The sequence below is a fragment of the Ambystoma mexicanum genome, chromosome 10, assembly GCF_040938575.1.
Source record: "Ambystoma mexicanum isolate Mex_15411 chromosome 10, UKY_AmexF1_1, whole genome shotgun sequence".
Lineage (NCBI taxonomy): Eukaryota > Metazoa > Chordata > Amphibia > Caudata > Ambystomatidae > Ambystoma > Ambystoma mexicanum.
This window is the reverse complement of record NC_090932.1, coordinates 365510022-365535408: the sequence shown is the minus strand read 5'-3', so window position 1 is coordinate 365535408 and position 25387 is coordinate 365510022. Positions and strand designations below refer to the sequence as shown.

At 46.8% G+C, this 25387-nt stretch overlaps 1 protein-coding gene across 1 annotated transcript in view; it reads right to left on the bottom strand.

Moving 5' to 3' along the window:
- The window catches only part of GOT1L1 (glutamic-oxaloacetic transaminase 1 like 1), an 874697-nt gene that overhangs the window by 585372 nt on the left and 263938 nt on the right, over positions 1–25387 (bottom strand). Inside the window, exon 3 of the mRNA XM_069617952.1 lies at positions 1988–2111. Coding sequence (XP_069474053.1) covers positions 1988–2111 — 124 coding nt within the window. The remainder of the gene's footprint in view (positions 1–1987; positions 2112–25387) is intronic.

Below are 25387 nucleotides of genomic sequence, written 5' to 3'. Positions count from 1 at the left end.
GGATAATTCCAGGGATGCAATAGGGAGGGTTGCCACACAGGCCCATCTCCCGAGGATTCAACAAAAATTAAAGGTGCAGACCCTACAGGCAACGAAACATGGTGCGGAAGGGGCATCCGAGCGTTCCAGTCATAAACTGGGTGAAAAGGATGCGCACAAGGAACTCTAAGTTCACACACAGAATCAAGTCCTCACCTGAGGCCAATGGCGTAGTTGTAGGGGTAGCACCCAAAATGGCCGCTGTGGTCGTGGCGGGAACAGCCGCCATTTTGTCATCACCTGAGGGGAACTGCGGCACGTCAGGAAGTGAGGCAGGAGTCCCTGTCGATGGATCAGGGGTCTTAACTTTAGTCTTAACATAAGGAACCTAGGCTGAACTGGTACTATGAGGCCTGGAATGTTTCTGCGACATACCAATAGCCAAATTAGCCTTCTCAGGAAGGACCTCGGCACTGCCGGTAAAAGAAGAACTTTCCTTCTTTGCCCCCTCAACAGTTCTGGCGTCGCCACAAGAGTGGGAACGGTGAGAAACGACTTTCACTGATAAGGCCTTGCCAGGCCTCTCAGAAATGTTGGTAACTTTAGCCTCTGTACGAGGGACCTCGGACACAGGTCCGTTAACAGCCTTACTAGCGTGGGCCTGGAACATCCCTTCGGTAACACCAAGCCCAACCAAGGCCTCGGGGCGTACCCCGGTTTTATTTTTGAGGGAAGCCGATAAAAAGGCCTCAGAGCTAGCTCCGGTACCCCATGACTCAGTAGAACTGAGTCTACAAGCAGCCCCCACAGGAGGGGCCTCGGAGTGTACTCCGGGATCCACAGGCCCCTTACAGAGACCTTGTTGAAAACTCTGGTATAAACATTAGGCCCCCAAGGCACCTCGGGGCAATCCCCGGTGACAGAGCGATCAACGCTCCTCCCGGCTCGGGAAGAACCCAGCAAGGTGTCTCCCGGCCGGGGTGCTCTGAAAAGTAACAAACTTACCGGGCGTTTCTTCTTTTCGTCGATAAACGCTTGAAAATGCGAAGGAGGAGTCCGTTGAAACACCTCCTCCCCCCGCTCCAACCGACGTTGAAGTGCCCGGACCGAAAGGGAGTCGCAGTAAAAACAGGAGTCCCAACAGTGATCCACACCCAAACACTCTAGACAAAGAGGATGGGGATCCGCCCTCGCGAAGCGACAGTGACACGATGAACAATCTGGAAAGTCTAGTTTGAACGACATAGACATACTAGTACACGATCGCTAGCGAGAGCCAGAGAGTAAAAAAGGGAAGACAATCTTCCGTGGATGCAAGTGCGTCCATTCCCGAACGAGCGGTGAAAAGGACTGATGTGCGATGCGCAGGGCGGAGCCAAGGTAGGTGGGGTGACAGCCGCGTGCCGGGCCCTGCGCAAGAAAGAGAGGAAGGACAACATTTTTGCAAAATGTTTGGATACTTTTTACAAAGTGCTCCGGTCCCGTCCCACAGGACGAAGAGATGTCCCATAAGTATGGAGGAAAGGGGACGGGACGTAGGAGTACAAAGGATAGTGTCTGGGTGACATGATTCAACCAAAAATAGTTTGGTCGAATTTCCGACAGCTGGATCGAAAAAAAGACCACTGATGAGTTTTTAGATTAGAAACAAGTGCATATCGCTGCACATTAAATAGTGTAGGTTAGTAATTAAAGTGACTGACTAGAACAAAACGTGGCTTCCAAATTTTACTGGGGCCTAAATGATTAATGATACTCTAGTTTAATTAAACCTAACACTGAAAGCTTGTATTGAGTTAAGCAATTTAGTCTGACAACTAGATCATACATTCAGAGAAAGTAAGGGAGAACACAAACACCCAGATTTTCATCCTAGTATGCTGTTTGAGGAAACAAGAGTTCTGCTTCGGTGCAATTCATAATATACCCAAGCGGTAGGAGGGGGAATGCAATTACAGGCTTAAAGGAGCTGTTCCATGCATCTGAAGAGTAGAGTTAATTAACTTACCCCATGTGGGCTGAGAGATGTAAACAGCTCTTTCATTTAGGGTGCTGCCACAGTACCAGCGGTGGAGAAATTGAGCTCCAAGCCAGAGAGCTCCGCTACCACCTAAGGTCTGAATGCCAGCTGCCTTATTTGGAAAACATAGAAACAATCAAGTTCATGGCACTTTTTAACATGCTCCAAAAAATATGTTTTATGTCTATATCTTCGTTTACAGGAACTGGAAAGTAAAACATTTACAACATACAATAAATATGCTGAAAATCTGCATCTCAAAAGTGGCGAGGAACATTAAATGGGTACAACAAACAAGATCAAAAAGGGCAATATTTCAATTACCCGTTTACCCTAATTTATTGCTCTTTACCTTGAGATGCACTCATCAGGGATGTCCTGGCGATGGGGTGAGGGTAGAGAATTCATCAAATAATTTGACAATTTGAAAACCTTGCTGACCACTCCTCTCTCCTGGAGTGACCACTTTCTCCTGTCCTCCCATCTCACCCTCTCTACCCCTCAGGCTAAGCCAACTCCAGCACAGCCACCCACCTTCTCAGTTATTCGACCCATGAAGCGTGTGTCAGTTGAGGCTTTCGACGCAACCTTCTCACCTCCCCGTCCCCCTTTGGCTGACTCACACCCTGACACAGCCCTTTCCATGCTCCGCTCTGCTATATCTGGCACTCTTGATGTTCTTGCCTCTGTCATGAGGATCCGCTTGAAGCCCAAAGCCAAGTGCAACTCTTAGTACGACTCTGACCTAGTCACCCTTAAACACAAGTGCAGGATGGCTAAGAGGAAATGGCGTGCTTCTAGTACATCCTCTGACAAACTGGACTGCCGCCTTCTCCAAAGGCAATACCGGCTCTCTATCCGCACCAAGAAGAGAGCCCACATCCAAGCCCGCGTCTCTGAGGCATCTAACAACTCGGCCAAACTCTTTCAAATCTGCAAGGAGCTGGCCAATCCTGCTGCAGTCTCTACCTTTCATGTCCCCTCCCAGGCCCTCTACATGGCCCTGGTTCTCATTTCATCTCTAAAACCCAGGACATCCTGTCCCCTCTCTCTTCCTCTCCTCCTCCTCCATCTACTCCCTGCTCTTCCCCTGGCCCTTCTTCGGCCACCTCTCCTCCCTGCTTCTCTGCCTTTCCCCTTTTCTCCCCAGACAAGGTTTCTAGACAAGTCCGATCTATGAAAGTCTTGTCAAAACTGGTTCACCCCTGTTCCTCTAAAACCATAAAGGACCACATTGACACCCTAGCTCCTGCCCTGGCTGATTTATGTAACCACTGCTTCGCCACTGGAGTCTTCCCCTCCCCCGTGAAGCACTCCCTTGTGCACCCTGTTCTTAAGAAACCCTCTGCTGACCCTGCCTGCCCAGCTATCATCCAATCTCCATCACTCCTTTCCTGGGCAAACTCCTGGAAAAGATGGCCATCTCCAAGCTTAATCTTCACACTGAATCTGTTGGTTGTCTTCATGACCATCAGTCTGGCTTCAGAGCCGCCAGAAGCACGGAAACTGCTCTCCTGAACATCCATGAAAACCTGCTCTCCAACCCTGATTCCAACACCCCGTGTCCTCATCTTACTGGATCTCTCTTCTGCCTTTGACAGGGTCAACCATGCCATCTGCTCAACCGTCTCTGGGATAACCTGGGTATCACTGATCAGGCTCTGGACTGGTAGGCCTCCTTCCTCTCTGATCGACCCTCCTAGGTTTAACTTGGGGCCTTCCTCTCCTCTATCTCCTTCTCTACATGTGGTGTTCATCAGGGGTCTAACCTTTCTCCCTGGCTGTTTAGCCAATACCTGGCACTTCTGGCCAGCTGCATAGCCGCTCTCTGCCCAAACTTTCAGTGCTATTTGGATGACACTCAGTTCATTTTCAGGCTCCCTTCAGCCACCTCTCCCTCTATCATCTTTAACTGTCTGTCCGCCGTCCAGGAGTGGTGTGCCGCCAATGATCTCTGCCTTAATGCCAGTAAGACTGCGATTCTGCTCATCGGCACACCCGTCCCCTCCTTTCCTGTCACTCATTGGCCGGCCTCTCTTGGCCCTCATCCTGCTCTCACCTTTGAGGCTAAAAACCTTGGGGCCATCTTCGACTCCACACTTTCCTTCTCTCCTCACATCTCTGAGGTATTCTCCCTTTCCTCTCCTTCCCCCAGAAGCTCACGGTCTCCAGAGCTCTGGTTCTCTCTAGGCTGGACTACTGCAACAGCCTCTTTCTAAATCTGCCTGCCTTTACTCTCCGCCCTCTGCAACTCATCCAAAACAGGACTGCAAGACTTGTCCTTGGCCTCAAGCCCGGGGATCGCATCTCTCCAGGAGTGAAATCTCTGCACTGGCTCCCAGTGGCAGCGAGGATTAAGTTCAAAACACTCTGCATTGTCCACAAGCCCTTCTAGGGCCTGGGGCCTCAATATCTTCAACTCTCTCTTCCTAAATAGCTTCCTTCTCAAGCACTTCGCTCATCCGCCTCAAACTCCCTCAGGGTTATTCGCTTCTCTAAGCAGCGAGTTGGTGGTAGATCTCTTTCTTCTGCTGGGGCCTCCCTCTGGAACAGCCTCCCTGCCTCTCTGAAACTTGAGGAGAACCATCTCCGGTTGCGAAAGCACACCAAGAACTTCCTCTTTGCTTCTGCTTTCTCTCCCCCTCTCCCATGTTGATCTCCTGGCTGAATCTGAAACTGCACTGGTTTATCTGGATTTCCTATGATCTCGGGTCCAGGTCTCCCTCTGCCAGTTGCTCACCTGCACTGCCCCCCTGGCAACCCTTTCACTCAGGGACTGTTTCTTTTTACAGCCCCTACTAGCACTTGACACCTGATGTCTGCATTTACCCCGGCACTTGCCACCAGCTGGCTGCACTTCTATCTATGGTCTTTATTTATTTTACTGTCATACAGTGGAGGGGAGCTCCTTGTTCCCCTCCACTGGAACTCCCTTCCCCACTCTATCCGTTCCATCCCCACTTATTCCTCCTTTCGTGTCTCCTTAAAATTTCTTCTTCTCCACTCCCCTCCCTGATACTCTGATCCTCCTCTGCCCTTCCCTCTCCCCACCCCTCTTTTATCCTCCTCATCTTGCCTCTCTCCCCGTGCCTTGTCTCCTCTTATGTCCTCTCTCCATCTCTCTCGCCTTCAGCATATTTCACTTCCTGTTCCCCACTCCATTCCCCTCTCCACCCCTTCTTCCCTCATTTATCTCCACTGGCAAATTGCTCTAGTTGCTGTATTACTGGTTTGACTCATATCTTGTAATTGCTTCTACTGTTATTGTATTCCTGTTGTTATAATGTACAGCGCTTTGGCATAAAGCGCTATATAAACACAAACATAAACATCCTATGTACTGCTTTGCAATGCCCCCTCCCCTGTCCCCCCTGCACTTTTCCCCTTCCCCGCTCCCTTGCACTTGCACAAACTCAATGACACCTGGCCTAGTAGGATCGCTGTCTCTCTTTTTCCCCCGTTTCCCCTCCCTTGCCTAGTCGCACCTTGAAACACTTGTGTGTGGGCGCGTTATAAATGCCGTATCATATTATATCATATGTATGGTCCCAGATTATACGAGAAGCCAATAACTAAGAATATCTATATATTTAGTGAACAAACTTAATTAAAGGGACGTTATGGTTACAAGCAAAAGCGGAAACGCACAGAAATTCCCCAGTTATGGTAAGCTAAGCAACCATAACTCACGCCACTGCTGTAAACTGCTAAAACTAACACCCAGGACATCAAAGATGACATCACAAATGTCATCCAATCACCCGGGATGCTCTGATTAAGGCTGTTCCTTTATCAAGGAGAAGCGGGTTAATGTATCTACCCTATCTTCCTCAACCGCTCCTGCCACCACACAGGCTACTCCTGTGGGGCATTAGATCCAGTCGGCTGCCGCGCAGACCATACAGGAGGCTGTCAATCCTTACCTTTCGAGGATCACAGTTGTCTGCATGTACTGCAACACACTGCTCTGCAGGAAGAAGCCGTTTCTGAGTGCTTTCGAACACTGCCCCCATCTTAGATTTAAGGCACACCCAACATCTTCCCCTGTCTAGATGCCCCTCCATATCTGTGGTTGGTGCCCCTTCCCACCCCCATCTTACCTCCCCACCTCTCCTACAAAAAAACAAAAACCCCAAAAAATATAAAAGCCAGAAAGACAAAAAAAGGTTATTTTTGGAGCCACCTTTCACAGTTAAAAAAAAGAAAAAATATATCACAGGACCTTTTACAGCCTGCTTAGTCCACGGACAGTACGATAGTCCATGGACACCTGCAAAATTCCAGGCGTGGGGTGGGGGAAATAAAATCAATTAACTTGTTTTTTAAAATGGTGGCTCTTAAAAGATCCTTTTATTTTATTTTATGGGGGTTAAATATACTGAACTAACAAATGTTCTACTGAATACATTTTTTCTAACTTTCAGAAAAACTGCTTCTAATTTCTTTCGTTTTTGCTTTTTATCTATTAAAACTACTTAAAAATACTTCACTACATATTTCATGTGTTCACAAAAACTGTTGCAGTGCATTTTGGATATTCAAAAGAAAAATTCTGACATCAGCCAAATGCAATCCATCTCCTCAAAAAATATTCACAATATGCAACTTGATATTTTTATTTTGAAAAGATGTAATTGCAGAATCCTGCAATAAAGCACATATAGCTTTGTTTACCCTGCGCCGGGATTTCTCCATTTGTGGATAAAATAAATTAGAATGTTTCCACATTTGTCTTTGAGCTATGCGAGAAAAAACAATCTTCTAACATGGAAACAGTTCCATTAACTTTGCAAATGTATCCTTCATGACAAACTGTAAATTCCAGTGACATAGCCCAAACAGTTCCCTCCACAGTGAACTACAATTATGTCTGGATGCTTCAAAGTAACCATACAGTCGCAAAACGGGAACAAGTCCACTCACTTCATTCCTCGAACTCTATACCAGAAATCTTCAAATTCTTCAAATCCAATTTCACAGGTGATCCAGACTGCTGTTAAGACGGATTTCTGAACTCTGTCCTGGTGGCGCAGAAGTTCAGAAGGCCAACCTAATTACTTGGAACAGGGTAACCTCTGGACGAGCCAGACCAATCAAGGTAGCGATCGCGGCGGTCAAGACTAGGTCTCAAGAGGGGTGAGGGTGACTGAAAGCCAGCAATGAGCACACAAAGCAAGATCACTTACAAACTACTCCAAACAGGTGTTATATAAAAAATATATACACATTTATTTTAAGGCCTTTAAAACAACGACCGTAGCGAGAAAGTCACAATATCACAATGTTAAACCAACACATACCATATCAAAACAATATATATACAAATACGACAGTCTCAAGCATTAGAGGCACGAAATGTGTAGTCCACCTGCAAGGGAAGGAAAACAGGCAGTGCGATACAATGCTTTAGACTCAGTTCGCCTTCAGAGGCACCTAACTAGATGGAAGTCCGAGCCCTGCGAAGAGTGGAGCCTTGTGCTCAAAGTACCTGCACGCGCTGGTGCCAACGGGCAAAAGGAGAAGCTCTTCGAAGGAAGTCAGGCAGTTCAGTTTAGTGCTTACAGAAGAAGAACAAGTTCCGCGACTCAAGCGCAGCCTCCACAGTGGGCAGAAGCAGAGCGCGAGTACGGCAAAAGGGTGCTGTTTTACACAGCGGGGAAAAGCAATGGGCTCCTGCAGGAGGGCGACCAGATCCTAGCTAAACTACTCACCGGTCCCCGATGCAAGCAGACCCAGGCTTCTCCGCGTCAGTTTCAGCAGCTGGCAGGTTCAGAAGAGGAGGGAACGCCTCGTCGTCGTGTTGAGTAAAAAGACGTCCCAATCGAAGAAACCTGCACAGTTTTGTCAGCACAGCAGGGCAACGGAGCGGCCGTGTGTATCCGTGCCAAATGTACACTACTCACTTCAGACTTGGGAACGCCAAGTGTACGAAGCGTGTGAGAGTGACAAGGACTCGAAATACAACACAACCTGGCGGCGGTTACAGAGCAAGACTCCCGTGTAAGCTGGTCAGTCAACTGGATGGCCCAGAGACGCTTCCGAAGGCTTACTGGCAGGAGATGGTGAAGATGCCTAGAATAGCTGTTCCCGCTATTCCAAAGGTCGAAGTACCAGTAGAGGCCTTCTGGTTCGATCAAAGGTAAAAAGGGTTTCACAAGGCGACAGCAGTGCAGAGGAGAAGTCCTTCAGCGGATCACCAGCGATTCCTCGGTCCAGCCTCTTGGTTGCAGGATACTTGGCTCCTGTATTCCTTCGTTCGTGAGAACTCAGGAGATCGACATGGTAGTGGTGTTTCCAGCCCCCTCTTATCCACGGTTCCCTTCGCGCCAAAACGGAGGGGACCCAATGGGAGATCCGCTCATCAACACTCACACCATACGTGGACCAATCACGGACCACGGTGGTCCCAGGCATTCACACCACCCTAGACTCTCTGGCACCCAGGATGTGTATTGGGACCAGACATCCCAGCCCACATCCTGGAGGCACACACAAGACATGTAGAAGCCCGCGAAAGCATCCGTGTTTTGCGGGAATGTACATGCCCAAATAAGGAAGGCCCCGGGTCGGCACGACCTGGGGAAGGTGAAGGGAGCAAGACGGTCAGCGGACAGGACAAAGGAGCCTCGTGGGTTAAGCGCGAGAAACACGCTTACAACGCCCTCTTGTGTCATGTTGCACTAAAGCCGCAACATGATAAAAGAAACTACGGGAAACAGCGTTCCCCGGTACTGACTGTCTTAAGGGCATGTCAGTTTCCCCATAAGAAAAGGAGCGAAAGCCCAGAGGAGTGCAGCAGAAGGCTGCACTTCTCTGGCAAAGTCAAGAACAAGGTGAAAAACAACAGCAAAAAGTTTAGGGGTTGCCACATGGAAGGAAAATTACCTACAATTACGAAATCTTTCCTAACACTCGCCCCTCCCAGACTATGGACAGGGGGAACTAATCCACCCCTGGATGAGTCTCTTGTTCAGGTCGGTTAAACATTCTGGACAACCCATCAGCATTGCTATGTTGGACACCTGGCCTATGCTCAATAGTGAAGTCGAAGCCTTGTAGACTTATGGACCACCTAAGCAACTTTGGATTCTCCCCCTTCATGTTCATTAGCCACTTTAACGGCTTATGGTCAGTTTGCACAGTGAAGTGGGTCCCATAGAGGTAGGGCCTCAGCTTCCTTAGGGCCCACACAACAGAGAAACATTCTTTCTCTACCGTGGACCATCTGAGCTCTCTGTCCTTAACCTGGCGACTAATAAAACCGATAGGGTGTTCCTTACCCTTCTCATCTACTTGTGATAGTACAGCTCCTATCCCAGTGTCAGAGGCGTCCGTCTGCACGATAAAAGGTCTTTGATAATCAGGGGCCCTGAGGACAGGGGCCTGGCACAAGGAGTCTTTTAAGCCATTGAAGGCCTTCTCACACTCGTCGGTCCAAGTTACCTTCTTGGGTTTCTTCGGAGTTGTGAGGGCAGTCAGAGGAGCAGCTATGGTGCCATAGTCTGCCACAAAATTGCGGTAATACCCAGTGAGTCCTAAGAAGGCTCTCACTTGGGTTTGCGTAGTGGGGGTAGGCCAGTCTTGTACTGCTTGTACTTTACTGGGTAGAGGCTGTATCCTCCCTCCACCTACTTCATGTCCAAGGTAAACCACTGAGCCTTGTCCAATCTGGCATTTACTAGCCTTTATGGTCAGGTGTGCTTTCTGAAGAGCCTGGAGCACAATCCCGAGGTGTTTCACATGGTCTTCCCAAGTGGCACTGAAAACTGCTATATCGTCCAGATATGCAAGACAGAATTCGTCCAACCCATTCAACACATGATTCACAAACCTCTGGAAAGTGGCAGGTGCATTCTTCAACCCGAACGGCATTACCCGGAATTGGTAAAGGCCGTCTGGAGTAGAAAATGCTGTCTTCTCCTTGGCATGTTCTGCTAACGCTATTTGCCAATAGCCAGCAGTGAGGTCAAACGTGCTGAGGTACTTGGAGGCACCCAAAGTATCCACAGGCTCATCTGTTCGAGGCAAGGGGTGTGCATCTGTCTTGGTGACAGCATTCAGAGCCCTGTAATCCACGCAGAACCTCAATTCAGAAGTGCCTGCCTTTGGAACCAAAACCACTGGGCTGGACAAAGGACTACTAGAAGGTTCAATCACCCCAAGGTCTAACATCTTGTTGACCTCGGTCTTAATATAAGACCGTACTTTATCTGACAACCTGTATCCCCTACTTTTGGTAGGTACACTGTCTCCTGTGTCTATGTTATGTTTGCACCAAGGTGTCAAACCAGGCGACTGTGAAAACAGGGGGGAAAACTGCCTAAGCAAACTTTTCACCTCAGCCTGCTGATCAGAAGTCAGGTGAGGGGCCACTCGGACACCCTCAAAGGAGCTATCTGAAGGACCGCTTTGGAACAGGTCGGGGAGAGGTTCAGACTCCTCTTCCTCAACGTCTGAAGCCAGTAGCAGTGCTGCGATTTCGACTCTTGGGACGAAAGCCTTCAGCCTATTCAAGTGAAACACTTTTGGAGCCTGTCCAGGCCTTCCAAGGTCCACTAAATAGTTAACCTCACCCAGGGGCTCCACCACTGTGTAAGGGCCTGACCATTTGTCCTGTAAAGCTCGAGGCCTTATGGGATTCATGATCAGGACTTGCTGACCAGGTGTAAAGTTGATGAGGGAAGCTTTCTGGTCATACCAATGTTTCACCAGCGCTTGTCCTGCCTTCAATTTATCACTAGCCAAGCCCATCAGAAGTACCATACGTTTTCTGAGCCCTAGCACATAATCAACTACGTTGGTAGTAACAGGGGGAGTGGGCATCTCCCATCCCTCTTTGACGATGGCTAAGGGTCCCCGTACGGGATGACCGAACAGAAGTTCGAAGGGGCTGAAGCCAACACCCTCCTGTGGTACCTCTCGGTAGGCAAACAGTAAGCATGGTAAAAGAAGATCCCATTTTCTTCTCTGAGGTTCCTCCAGAGCCCCAATCATGCTCTTTAACGTTCTGTTGAAACGTTCCACCAGACCTTTGGTCTGGGGGTGGTATGCAGAAGAGAACTTGTAGGTGACCCCACATTCTTTCCACATAGCCTGCATATACTTCGACATAAAGTTGCTGCCACGATCTGACACAACTTCTTTAGGGAAGCCAACCCTAGTAAATATGCCGAGTAAAGCTTTTGCAACTGACTTGGCAGTTACAGTTTTCAATGGGATGGCCTCAGGATACCTGGTTGCATGGTCGACCAGCACCAGGATAAACCTATTGCCCGAGGATGTTTGCGGGTCAAGGGGACCAACGATGTCGATCCCTACCCTTTCAAATGGTACCCCCACAACTGGGAGCGGTACCAACGGAGCTTGGATTGTCGCGCCAACCTTACCAGACAACTGGCAGGAGGCACAAATCCTGCAGTGACTTTCTACTTGCACCCCCATCTTGGGCCAGTAGAAGTGCATGGATAACCTTTGCTTGGTCCTCTTCCTACCAAGGTGACCAGCAAGGGGAACTTCATGCGCCAACTGCAGGAGGAAGGGCCTAACAGCAAGGGGAACCACCAACCTCCTATGGTCTCCTTCTGTAGACTCTGTGGGCTCACTATACAGGAGTCCACCTTCCCAATAAATCCTATGCGTCCCAGGAGGTTCACCCTCAAGTTGGGAGCAGGCCTGTCTCCTTAGGCCTTCCAGAGATGGGCACTCACGTTGGCCTTTACTGAATTCGTCCCTATCAGGACCTCCTTCAACTAACAAGTCTTTTAGTTCAGGATGATCGTTGGGGTCGAATACTTCAGGCATCGCCACCTCCTCGTCAGGCCCGGTCGATTGACCAACTTCCTCCACCGCAGTGGTAGGCGAGCTCGGGGGAATATTCTCTTTCCCTCGTCTTGACTTGTCGACTCCTTTCGCCTTGGGTTTCCCCTTCGGCTGGGGCGGCATATTGGACTTGGCCAATGCTGCCCGTGCTTGAGACCGTGTGTAGGGTCTTTCGGCAGTGTCTTCCACGAGCCCTAAAGCTCTGAGATCATTACCTAACAAGACCTTTCCCGGGACGTTTCTCTGAATGCTCACTGGAATCCTGACTGCTGTACCATTTAAAGTAAGATTTACAAGTATTACTGGGAACATACGGAGTGGGCCGTCAGCCAACTTAGTGGGCATCAGAGTAGCTCTGGCAAATTCCTCTGAGTCTACCAAGGTAGAATCCACTACAGTGCGACTGCACCCACTATCCCTAAGAGCTGGAGTATCTACTCCATTGATCAGCACACTGTCTTTAAAGTAGTGCTTGGTATTATCCGGAATCCTAGCATAAGCCTCTGCGACTTTAGGCTCCCAGGAACCCAGGGACACTAAAACTACCTCAGCCTCTATCCCGCTGGGAAATGAGTCTGAGGAGAAGGATGCTCCTGTAATCTCTTCTTCCTCGTAGGAGGAGAAGGCCAGATTAGCGGAGTGGACCCCCAAAGGTCTAACCTTACACCGGGGATCCCCCTTCACATGGTCAGTTGCTCCACAATCAAAACAAGATCCATTGGGTCTGTTTACATAGGGAGGCTTATTGTAACCAAAGTTCTGTTTCGGATGCGGACCTCCACTACCCTGTGAGTTCTCTTGTGTCTTACCCTTACTTTTCTTTTTGTGGCCCTTATGAGAAGAAGATTTAGCAGATTCTCCACCCTCCATATCTTTGGACTTTTTCCCTTCCTCCTGCTTACCAGGATGAGTTTTGTCCTTATGGGACACTCAATGTAACACCCATAAGTCTGCTGCAATGGCCAGCTTCTTAGGATCTATCTCCTTCGAATCGGCCAAATGCTGCTTAAGCTCTGGGGAAGAAGAAGCAAAAATGTGTTCCAGCATGACAAGATTTATCATGCCTTCGAAAGTAGAAACCTTATAACCTTCGACCCAGCCAGTTAAGTTTTTCAAGGATTCAGTGACATAAGATACCCAAGTACCACCTTCCTTTTTCTTATACTCTCTGAAACGTTTCAAATATTGGGCCGGAGTCTTCCCAAACTTTAAAATGAGAGTTTGCTTTAACATTGCGAAATCAGCTCGCTCAGCCTTCGACATTTCCATGATGGCACTACAGCCAGAATGGGGCAGTCTGCTGAGTAACCAGGCAATTTTATCAGAATTGTCAACTTGTTGAACTTCGCATGCATACTCAAACGCATTCAGCCAGTCCATAATGTCATTCCTTTCTTCATACACACTGAGCAGATCTTTCGGAAACCGTGGATGAGAGGAGGCCCCAGACCCATGTCCAGGACCCTTGGACCCATTTGCAACCTGAAGCTTGGCCAGTTCCAACTGGTGATCCCTGTCTTTTTGTTGTTCTTCCTGTTCGATTTTTAGTTTGGCTATGCTGAATTCAAGCTCCTGCTGCCTAAACCGCAGCTCTTGCTTCTTGAATTCAAGCATAGCCTCCCCATCAGCACTGGCAGAGGAAACATTAGACATCTCGTCCTCCCTGTCCTCGTGGTCGCGATGGATCGGTGCGGCGGCAGAACCGTCGGTTCTACCAGTGAGAGCAGCCCCACCACCTTCCGCACTGTCCTCAGAAGTTATAGCGTCAAGCTGCGCTTCTTGCCACGCCACGATTCTTTGGATCATTTCCAATTTCGTGCCTTGAGAGGAAACACCTCTCTCCGCACACATCTTCTTCAATGTTTCTGATTTGGAAGCATTTAAAGTTAACAAGGTATTTGTTTACATACTGTTAGATAGGACTATGGCCTTTTTAAAGTTATACTACAACAATTCACTACGTGTCCTGGTTGGAATAACCTGAAATGCCTTAGTTCGTGCGCAACACTGGATACCTTCAGTCATATCCCACCGCTATACACCAATTTGTTAAGACGGATTTCTGAACTCTGTCCTGGTGGCGCAGAAGTTCAGAAGGCCAACCTAATTACTTGGAACAGGGTAACCTCTGGACGAGCCAGACCAATCAAGGTAGCAATCACGGCGGTCAAGACTAGGTCTCAAGAGGGGTGAGGGTGATTGAAAGCCCGCAATGAGCACACAAAGCAAGATCACTTACAAACTACTCCAAACAGGTGTTATATAAAAAATATATACACATTTATTTTAAGACCTTTAAAACAACGACCGTAGCGAGAAAGTCACAATATCACAATGTTAAACCAACACATACCATATCAAAACAATATATATACAAATACGACAGTCTCAAGCATTAGAGGCACGAAATGTGTAGTCCACCTGCAAGGGAAGGAAAACAGGCAGTGCGATACAATGCTTTAGACTCAGTTCGCCTTCAGAGGCACCTAACTAGATGGAAGTCCGAGCCCTGCGAAGAGTGGAGCCTTGTGCTCAAAGTACCTGCACGCGCTGGTGCCAACGGGCAAAAGGAGAAGCTCTTCGAAGGAAGTCAGGCAGTTCAGTTTAGTGCTTACAGAAGAAGAACAAGTTCCGCGACTCAAGCGCAGCCTCCACAGTGGGCAGCAGCAGAGCGCGAGTACGGCAAAAGGGTGCTGTTTGACACAGCGGGGAAAAGCAATGGGCTCCTGCAGGAGGGCGACCAGATCCTAGCTAAACTACTCACCGGTCCCCGATGCAAGCAGACCCAGGCTTCTCCGCGTCAGTTTCAGCAGCTGGCAGGTTCAGAAGAGCAGGGAATGCCTCATCGTCGTGTTGAGTAAAAAGATGTCCCAATCGAAGAAACCTGCACAGTTTTGTCACCACAGCAGGGCAACGGAGGGGCCGTGTGTATCCGAGCCAAATGTACACTACTCACTTCAGACTTGGGAACGCCAAGTGTACGAAGCGTGTGAGAGTGACCAGGACTCGAAATACAACACAACCTGGCGGCGGTTACAGAGCAAGACTCCCGTGTAAGCTGGTCAGTCAACTGGATGGCCCAGAGACGCTTCCGAAAGCTTACTGGCAGGAGATGGTGAAGATGCCGAGAATAGCTGTTCCCGCTATTCCAAAGGTCAAAGTACCAGTACAGGCCTTCTGGTTCGATCAAAGGTGAAAAGGGTTTCACAAGGCGACAGCAGTGCAGAGGAGAAGTCCTTCAGCGGGTCACCAGCGATTCCTCGGTCCAGCCTCTTGGTTGCAGGATACTTGGCTCCTGTATTCCTTCGTTCGTGAGAACTCAGGAGATCGACATGGTAGTGGTGTTTCCAGCCCCCTCTTATCCACGGTTCCCTTCGCGCCAAAACGGAGGGGACCCAATGGGAGATCCGCTCATCAACACTCACACCATACCTGGACCAATCACGGACCACGGTGGTCCGAGGCATTCACACCACCCTAGAATCTCTGGCACCCAGGATGTGTATTGGGACCAGACATCCCAGCCCACATCCTGGAGGCACACACAAGACATGTAGAAGCCCGCGAAAGCATCCGTGTTTCGCGGGAAAGCACATGCCCAAATAAGGAAGGCCCCGGGTCGGCACAACCTGGGTAAGGTGAAGGGAGCAAGACGGTCAGCGGACAGGACAAAGGAGCCTCGTGGTCTGGCCATTTTGGGAGCCAGGCCACCATTTTGGGTTAAGCGCGAGAAACGCGCTTAGAACACCAAAAGGAGCTCAAAATACAAAGAAACGATCGCTGCCACCATTCCCGCCCCTGAATTACTTGCACCGATCAAATACAATCCTAAATGAGTATCTAGGGCCTGTAGATGGCTAGAGACCCAAGAGAGCTGTAACTTAGCTTACAGTGCCCTCTTGGGTCATGTTGCACTAAAGCCGCAACATGATAAAAGAAACTACGGGAAACAGCGTTCCCCGGTACTGACTGTCTTAAGGGCATGTCAGTTTCCCCATAAGAAAAGGAGCGAAAGCCCAGAGGAGTGCAGCAGAAGGCTGCACTTCTCTGGCAAAGTCAAGAACAAGGTGAAAAACAACAGCAAAAAGCTTAGGGGTTGCCACATGGAAGGAAAATTACCTACAATTACGAAATCTTTCCTAACAACTGCTCACAGTACACCATCAACCAATGGATCCAAGAATCACCCACCATCCCGACACTCAAAGCCATAGCCATCTTCACTTTACACAACAAAGATAACACTTGCTACCCAGTCTTCCTGTACACCAGAACCACAAAACCTGAGTGGCTGCTCCCTCGATATCTGGAAACATCCACGACCGTCCGCGGTCTCTGCAGTCCCCTTTCCATGCCTGGCGTGCTTAAAGGAACCGGATGGCACATGCAATGTCAGCGGACTACTGCAAAGTCCGTGGACGGCATGGTCAATTATTGGGGGTGGGGAGGTTTAAACTCAATGTAAATCATTTATTCTACAATGGTGGCTCTTAAAAGAGCTTTTTTTGGGTTTGTTTGAAAACATTCTTTGTTTCATTTTTTTGCTTTTCTCTACTATAGCACCACATGCTAAACTGTACTGTTTTTTCTAACTACTACAGAAACCTCTTCACATTTTCTTATTTTTTTCTCATTTTTATATGCTACAGCTACAACAAATGCTTTATTATATACTCCACATCGTCCCTTTGAACTTGTTCATACAAACTTGTTCAATGCATTTTGAACATTCAAAAGAAAAAAACTGATTGCCAAAATCAGACAAATGCACTCCATCGGTTTGAAAAGTATTTACGCCATCTAACCTGATATTTTCATTGTCAAAAGATGCCATTACTAAACCATATAGAACAGCACATACACCTTTATTGACATGCTGCCTAGCTTCTATCATTTGTGAACAAAACAAGTTTGGACGTTTTGGACATTTTGAACATTCAAAAGAAAAAACTGATTGCCAACATCTGTCAAATGCACTCCATCAGTTTGAAAAGTATTTACGCCATCCAACCTGATATTTTAATATGCAAAAGATGCCATTCCTAAACAATATACCTTTATTGACATGCTGCCTAGTTTTTTCCATTTGTGAACAAAACAAGTTTGGACGTCTCCATATTTGTCTTTGAATAAGTTTGGAAAAAATTAACTTTGCATCTGGAAACAGTTCCATTAGGCTCTTCAACATATCCTTCTTGGCAAATTGCAAAGATACCTCAGTCACATACCCCAAACTACTACCTCCACAATGCACAAAAATAATATCTGGATGTTTTAAGTGAGCCATACTCTCACAGAATGGTAATAAGGTCACCCACTTTAAGCCACAAACTGCATACCAGGAAACATCCACTTCTTCTAATCCAATAGTAGAAGAGATACCCTGAGATTTCATGAAATAAAATGCTAGGTTATTTATAACGCGCTTAATACCCAGAGGTTTGAACCTGCGAACGCGCGGACCCGGGGATCGAACCTGTGTTGCTTCCAAGGCAAGCACGTTGCCCCTGAGCTATCCTCACAAGATACAGTATGAAGCTTCAATGGATGGATCCAGGAATCTCCTACCATCCACACACTCTGCTTCCACAAAGCGATAGCAATAGCCATCTTCACTGCACACAACAAAGAAAGCACTTGCTACCCTGTCTTCCTGTACACCACACCCACATCCACGGTCTTCACAGTCCCCTTTCCATGCTTGGCATACTTAAAGGACCAGGATGACACGTCCGATGTCCGCGGACTACTGCGGTGTCTGCGCACACCGTAGCACAGGGCAGCCCTTCTAATCTTTTTACTTTTATATGTGCAACTCTCCCTCATTGGCTGCTTTCAAACGGTCACACATCCATCCACCAATCACATACAAAAAACTCTACATGTGACCCTGTTATCTCAGTTCAACACTTCAGATCTAGTCTTGAACTCTCAGAGTACATGTCTCCTATTACTCACATGCACCTGCATCAACAACTACAGTGAAACTCTCCAAGATTTCTATTTGCAGGTTCAACAACATCTGCATCTAGCTAGACCTAGTACAGGTATGCTTATATAATTTTAAGTATTTTTTTCAACACTTTTACAAATACATGGTTCCTGCCACTTACCCTGTAATAAACTTCTAAATAGGAATATTCCTTTTTAACCACTCTATCAAATGCCATGCATTGCACCACTCTACACTTGCTCACATCAAGTGCAAGTTACTTACATGTACAGCCAACATATTAAACTTCCACACACCAAGTGCCACTTACAAATGTTCGACAAATCTTTTACATCTGCTTTTCCTTTCTTTTAGAAGAAAGTTAGACACAGCCCTGCTGTAAATGCAGATATGCATTTTTTTAAAACTTCGAACAAAATGCTCCTAAAAAGAAACATGTTTAAAAGCGCTGCATTTTCCCTTTTTCTTTCCATATAAATGTCATACTTTCCAACCTTTCTCATTACATTCCTTATAGTGCCACCACTCTTCAACTGCTCATGCATGTGTATACTGCCAAAGTATCTATATAGACCATTTCACCTTACATATAAAGTACTGTACTTTTCCAACCACTACTATAAGACACCACTCACTGCTCCAACTACAATCGGTCATTGCATTACCACTAGGTCACAGTTTCCTATTCTTTAAAAACAATGCAACACATTACAAATACATTGCACCACATACACAGCATTTCTCTTATTAAAATCACCAGCACAATCTAACCTAGATATGCATATTTCTCACAGACCCATGTTTCCCCTGTTCCCCATATTATCCCAAACAACATTAGTCATAATTCAATTCTTCTAACATCATAGTTAACTTTCTTTACTACACCACCCATAAAACCACTTTATTAACTCTTTTTCACAACTCCTCCTCCTACCTTAATAAATAACAACCTCTCTTACTAAAAGTATTTCACCATTACCACATATCCCCACTAACCTTTTTTTTACAATTAGAGGAAAAAAGAAGATTGACGAAGACAGCTTCTGAAGAAAGAAAACTCTTCACATCCTACAAAGTAAGTACATTAATAAAGCATGTATATCTCTCTGATTGTAACAATGTACTTTCACTATATATTAGCCTACAGTATTTGTTTCTACTCAACATAATGTTTCACTCTTACTCATTATATTGCAACATTCACACTCTTTGCATTCCCATTTAAACCTTGCTCTTTATTCAATACACCACCCATCCCTTACTGCCTAACAATACATTCATCTCTCATCAACTTCTAAACCACAATTCCACTTCCTTACAATTCCATACCCCTATCCACATGAGCTCCTAATTCCAATCCAACAACTTTCAAACTCATTGCATTCCAAATCACTAACAGACATTAACACACATACACACACTTCTTCACCCCTTTTCCATTACACCCACACAACCCTCATACCTATGCACAAAATCACACCATTACAACAACCACTGTTTTCCTCAAAACATCATGATGTCCCTACTTATTCAATCATACCATCACTCCCTTACTCAATAACCCAAACCCATCACACATGCAGTCTCTTACAACCCTCCCAACCACATCTATCAACCCACTGCAAAATCACATAACACACTAAATTAATCTGTACAATCAGACCCACACACCCATGCATAATCAGGGATCGAAAATCAGATTTGTTGACCAGGAGCAAAAAGCAGCTCGTGGGTATCAGGCATAACCAGTTGGGCAGGAGTTACCTCTGCGGAACCAGGATCTAGTATAGACTGTGCAGCAAATCTAACTTTGCGCAAGATGCAAATATTAACTATTTGTCCATTTCATGCGATCCACTATGCTCTAAATGTCCCCTAAGTGTGTTCATTATCGTCCTCTATACATCCCCACACATACAAAGTTAATATCACATAGCTAGGTTTTGTATGGCATCACTTGCCCCAGGAGTCAAAAGTAGCTCCTGGTAGCTGTTGGTTTTAAGCTAACAAGGCTCCCCTTGGCTATAACCAGGAGCGAAATAGCTCCCAGCTCCTGGCAATTTCGAACCCTGCATAATACATACACAAACATTCCACAACTTCCCAACAGACAGAATAGAAATGCCTACGAAAAACCAACTCTGTAGAAAAGAAAGAAAAATAGAGCAGATAATAGAATAGAATCAAGCCATATACTCACCCACCTAAAAAACAACTTTAGAAAACATTAAAGCAAAACAACTAGTGACCTCACTCAACAAAAAACAAAACCAGCCACCTCTAAAAAAAGTAAGGCCCCTCTTGCAAAAAGTAAAACAGATGTACAAACAAAAGCAGACCTACTGATGAACCGAACAATATATCTACCAATGTTAATGTAGCCACAGTAAAGCAATTCATAAAATTCATTTTAAAAACATTTTCCACCGTAGAGTTCTTAACAATCTTATAAAGGTAGCTAAAAAGTCACGATCTACCCTTGAGAACTACCGCAGAAAATGAATCCTTGAAGCTCTAATTGGCAGCGCATTTCTACTAAAGAGAATGTTATTTATATTAATAACAAACAGAATGAAACCACTAACTAAATATATCAATACATTACAGAAACTACTTCTAAACATGCGTAATGTCAATATAGATGCCTTTTCAAACTGTGAACGAGAATGGATTCACACAAGCAACACAGAACCATATTTCAATGAAGACGCTTATAAACAAGAAAACAAAAACCCAATTACCAAAGACAATAATGGCTGAGGGTATTAAATGGTACGAGACACCATTATGGCAAAAGAAACCCTTTTAGAAAAAAGTCCCAAACAGACTTTCAACCAAATGTTACTTTTGCCTAAACAAACCGTCCAGTGTTCAAATAGACGACCAGCTCAATATGCAACGTACGCCAACAATCCTTCAAATCTTTACAATTACTCAATCACTATGTGAAACTAAAAGACAAAAGTAGAATAAAAACTTTACAAACCATGGACTCCTCTACCCAGTGCACATCCACACTGGACTACAAGGACATTCATTAGCCTGGATTTCAGGAAATGCTCGCAAAATCACCTTCCACCACATCTAAATATTAGCAACACTCCATTCCGCTATATGAAAGTTTGTGCATAGAGGAACAAGTTACTTCTGGTAACGTTCTTTCGATGGGATGTTCCTCCGACGTATTCCTTATCTTTGATAGATCATCTCCCAGCTTGCTGGCCTCGGAACATTTTTTCAGTAGAGGGCGCTGCGACGTCCCTCGAGCCGATGACCCTCGACAGCCTCAGTATCGGCGCCGACGTCATCACGCGTGTAAATAGACTTGCGCAGCGTCCGTTGCTCAGTTCCATTTTGACGTTAACAGTTGTTTTACATGAATTGGTTATAGACCTTGAAGGAGCGTAAGCTGCAACCACAAGGGAAGTATTACTGCGGGGATGGATGGGAGGGGCGATAAGGAATACGTCGGAGGAACATCCCATCGAAAGAACGTTACCAGGTAAGAAGTAACTTGTTCTTCGAAGGGATTGTGTCCTCCAACGTATTCCTTATCTTTGATAGACTCCCATAGCAGTGGTGTGTAATTGGAGGTGGGAGTAAAATGCCATGTTTCTTTTTAGGAATGAACAGAATGTAATACGGCTTTGCCAAACCTAGTCTCTTGACTGGAGGAGGAATCCAGGTTGTAAAATCTTGTGAAGGTATGTGCGGACGACCATGTGGCAGCCGCACATATGTCTCGAACCGGAACCCCTCTTTGGAGGGCCGAGGAGGCTGCCATACCCCTGGTTGAATGAGCCCTAAGATTTTGAGGAGGCTCTTTCCCTGCTAGTTTGTAACATTCCAGAATGGCCAAAATAATCCATCTGGAAATGGTTTGTTTTGTTATCGGTAGTCCCAATTTGTGTCCTGAGTAACCTACGAACAGTTGGTCTGCGTGCCTAATCCGAGCAAATCTGCTGATGTAAAAGCTTAAAGCCGCCTTGGGTCCAGCCTATGTAGCCTTTCTTCCTCTTTCCCCAGATGGGGAGGCGGATAGAACGAAGGTAAGGTAATTTTCTGAGTGATGTGGAATTCAGAAACCACCTTTGGGAGTAAATTAGGCTTCACCTGTAGGATAACTTTGTCTTTATGAAAAATTGTATGAGGGGGTTTACAAGATAGAGCTTGTAATTCGCTCACCCTTCTAGCAGATGTTAAAGCTACTAAAAAGACAGTTTTAAGGGTGAGAAATCTTAGCGAACAAGAGTGCAGTGGTTCGAAAGGAGTATCCATCAGGAAATTTAAGACTAAATTTAAGTCCCATAAGGGAACTTGGAATGGTCTTGGAGGATAGACATTAGTTAATCCCTTTGGAAATTGTATTACTAAGGGTAATTTGAAATACAATGGCCCCTCTGCAGTGCGCTTGAAGATCGATAGCGCTGCGAGATAGCCCTTGATAGTGCCAACTTGAAGGCCTGAATTTGCCAAGTAGAATAGAAAGGATAACACCGTTGGTGTACCACATGAAAAGGGGTCGATATTCTCTTCTCTACACCAGCTGCAAAATTTGTTCCAACTGCAGCGGTATAAAGACTTTGTTGCTGGCCTTCTGGCTGAAAGCAACACTTCCATGACGTCATCAGGGAGGTCCCAATCCTTGTATCTCAACCTTTCAGAAGCCAGGCGTGAAGGTTGAGGGTTCTTATGTCTGGATGGAGAACCTGACCTTCCTTCTGTGAGAGAAGATTCTCCTTGAGTGGAAGACGAATTGGAGGGCAGATGGACATGTCCTGGACGCTCTCCTGGCCCAGTCTGGGGCAATTCGGATCATGGTCCTCCGGAATGTTCTCAACCTCCTGATCATTTGAGGAATGACAGGGACTGGTGGAAAAGCATACAGGAGTGGAAACTCCCAGTCCACTACGAACGCGTGCCCTAGAGCTCCTCTAGGGGAAAATTCCCTCGAACAAAACAGATTGCACTTCCTGTTGGTACTGGTGGCGAACAGATCCACTTGAGGGGTTCCCCAAAGGGCGAAGATCTCCTGAAGGACTTTCTGAGCTAGTTCCCACTCGTGGGAGACTGTGCCCTGCCTGCTCAGAGCATCTGCCGTCAAGTTCTTCTCTCCGGCTAGGTGAACTGCCGATAGAGAGATTCCTTCTTGAATTGCCCAAAACCAGAGCTGCATTGCCCCTCTGCACAGTGGCAGTGATCCTACGCCTCCTCTTTTGTTAAGGTAGTGCATGGCCACTGTGTTGTCCATCATTATCAGGACATTTTTCACCTGTACAGACGGCAGAAAAGTCTTCAGCGCTAGTCTGATTGGTCTCAGCTCTAACAGGTTGATATGTAGTCTGGACTCCGATGGAGACCAACGACCACTGATGGTCAAGTCATTGGTATGGGCTCCCCAACCCGTGAGTGAGGCATCTGTGACTACTGTTATCTCCGGCCATGGTTGCCAAAACAGTTCTCCCTTCAAGATGTTTTTCTGGCAGGCCCACCACTGAAGGTCTCGAGCTACCTTGTCCAGAACCTAAAGGAGGTCTGTTATTCTCCCTGAGAATTGCGACCACTGAGTTCTCAGTGCCCACTGAAGAGATCTCATTCTCAGGCGAGCTTCTGGCACAAGGAAGATGCAGGATGCCATGAGGCGTAGCAACCTCAAAAAGTCGAAGGCTGGGACACGTTGGGCATTTTGAAACTTGGTGACCATCTGCAGAATATCTGGTGGCGAGGCTTTTCCCAGGGAAGTGTCCAGGACCGCTCCAATGAACTGGAGTCCCTGTGATGCTATCATCTGTGACTTCTTTAAATTGAGGGAGAAGCCCAGTTTGTGAAGGAAGTGGCAGACATAATCTAGCTGAATCTGAGCTTGTTCCGTGGCTACAGCTCTGATCAACCAATCATCCAGGTAGGGGTAGACGTGAATCCCTTCCCTCCTTAGAATTGCAGCCACTACCGACATTAGCTTGGTGAACACCCTCGGGGCAGAGGTCAGCCCAAATGGCAGAACTTGAAATTGATAATTAGAGCCGTTAATTGCAAACATTAGGTATTTCCTGTGTTTGAGGTGGATTGGCACATGGAAATAAGCATCCTGGAGGTCCAGAGATACCAGCCAGTCCTGGAGCTGGAGGGCCTGAAGGATCTGAGAGAGAGTTACCATCTTGAACTTGTCCTTCCTGAGGAACTTGTTCAATTCTCGTAAATCCAAGATAGGTCTCAGTCCTCCGTCTTTCTTCGGTATGAGAAAGTAGGGGGAGTACCAGCCCTTGTTCCTCTCTGCTACAGGTACCGGTTCTAAGGCACCTTTCTCTAGCAGGTCTACAATTTCCTGCAAGAGGAGCGGATCTGGAACTTTCAGAGAGCTGTTCCCCGGTGGATGACTCTGAGGGATGCGTAGAAAAGGCAGGCAGTAACCTTGGGCAACTGTCTCCAATGCCCAAGCATCTGAGGTAATAGCCTCCCATTCTGTTAGATATTGAGTTAACCTGCGCCCTACTGGTGTCTTGTGAGGAGAGTACTCAGAGCGGTTTGGAGGCGGCTGATGCAGATGCCGAGGGTAAAGAGGCACCTGTTGCTGCTGCGGCTTTTGTATTTTTACCCCGTCCACCTCGGGTGAATTTTTCGGACCCCTTTGAACCGGCTGTCCTCTGCCTCTTCTGAATGCGGAATAGAAGCGAAAGGACTTACCTCTCCAAGAGGTTCCTGAGGGGTGATATGGTGTCTGACGGATTGCAGCTCCCAGGGATCTTTATGCTGCCTTTGATGTTTGAAGCTTTTCTAAACTGTCATCCGCCGTCTTATCAAACAAGGAAGAGCCATCAAAGGGCATATTCAAGAGTCTGCTTTGCACATCTGGAGCAAAACCAGACTTCTGCAACCAAGCAAATCTCCTGGTTGTTGTAATTGCCGCCATGGCCCTGCTGATGCTGTCAGCAGAATCGATGCCAGTTTGAAGGGATTCGCACATAGCGTCTTTACCATCCTTGATGATGTTTAGGAACGCTTCCCTTTCTTCTACCTCCGGGAGGCAGTCAGCCGCTGATGGAGCACACTCCCAAAGTGTGTGGCTCAACCTTGCGAGCGTACAAGTAGCATTGATGGATTTCAACGCCATGCTACATGCAGAAAATACTTTTTTAGCCATAGAGTCATATCTCTTATCATCCCTGTCCTGTGGAACAGTAGGGTAAGCCGATTTACTACCTGATGAAGTAGCTGCCTGAACAACCAGACTCTCCGGAGTTGGGTGTTTGGATAAATATTCAGGGTCAGTAGAAGACACCCTATATTAAGCTGATAATTTTTTGTTAACCGCCGGGATTACCTCAGGTGTTTCCCAGTTTGCCAATATTCTCCTTTGTAATGCTGCTTGAAATGGCACCATAGGATCCTCCTGTGGACCTTTGACCAAGATGTCTGTGAGGTCGTCTTGCTGAAAAGCAGGTGAGGGTGTGGACCACCCCATAAACTCTATTATCCTTGCCATCAAGGTTCTATAAGGGGTTTCAGCATGTTCCCCTGGGTCTGGTCTGGCAAATTCCACTTCTGAGGAAGTGTCCAACCCACTTGCTTCCTGTAAGGATTCTTGGAGGTCTTTCAACCTACCTTCCTCAGAGGTA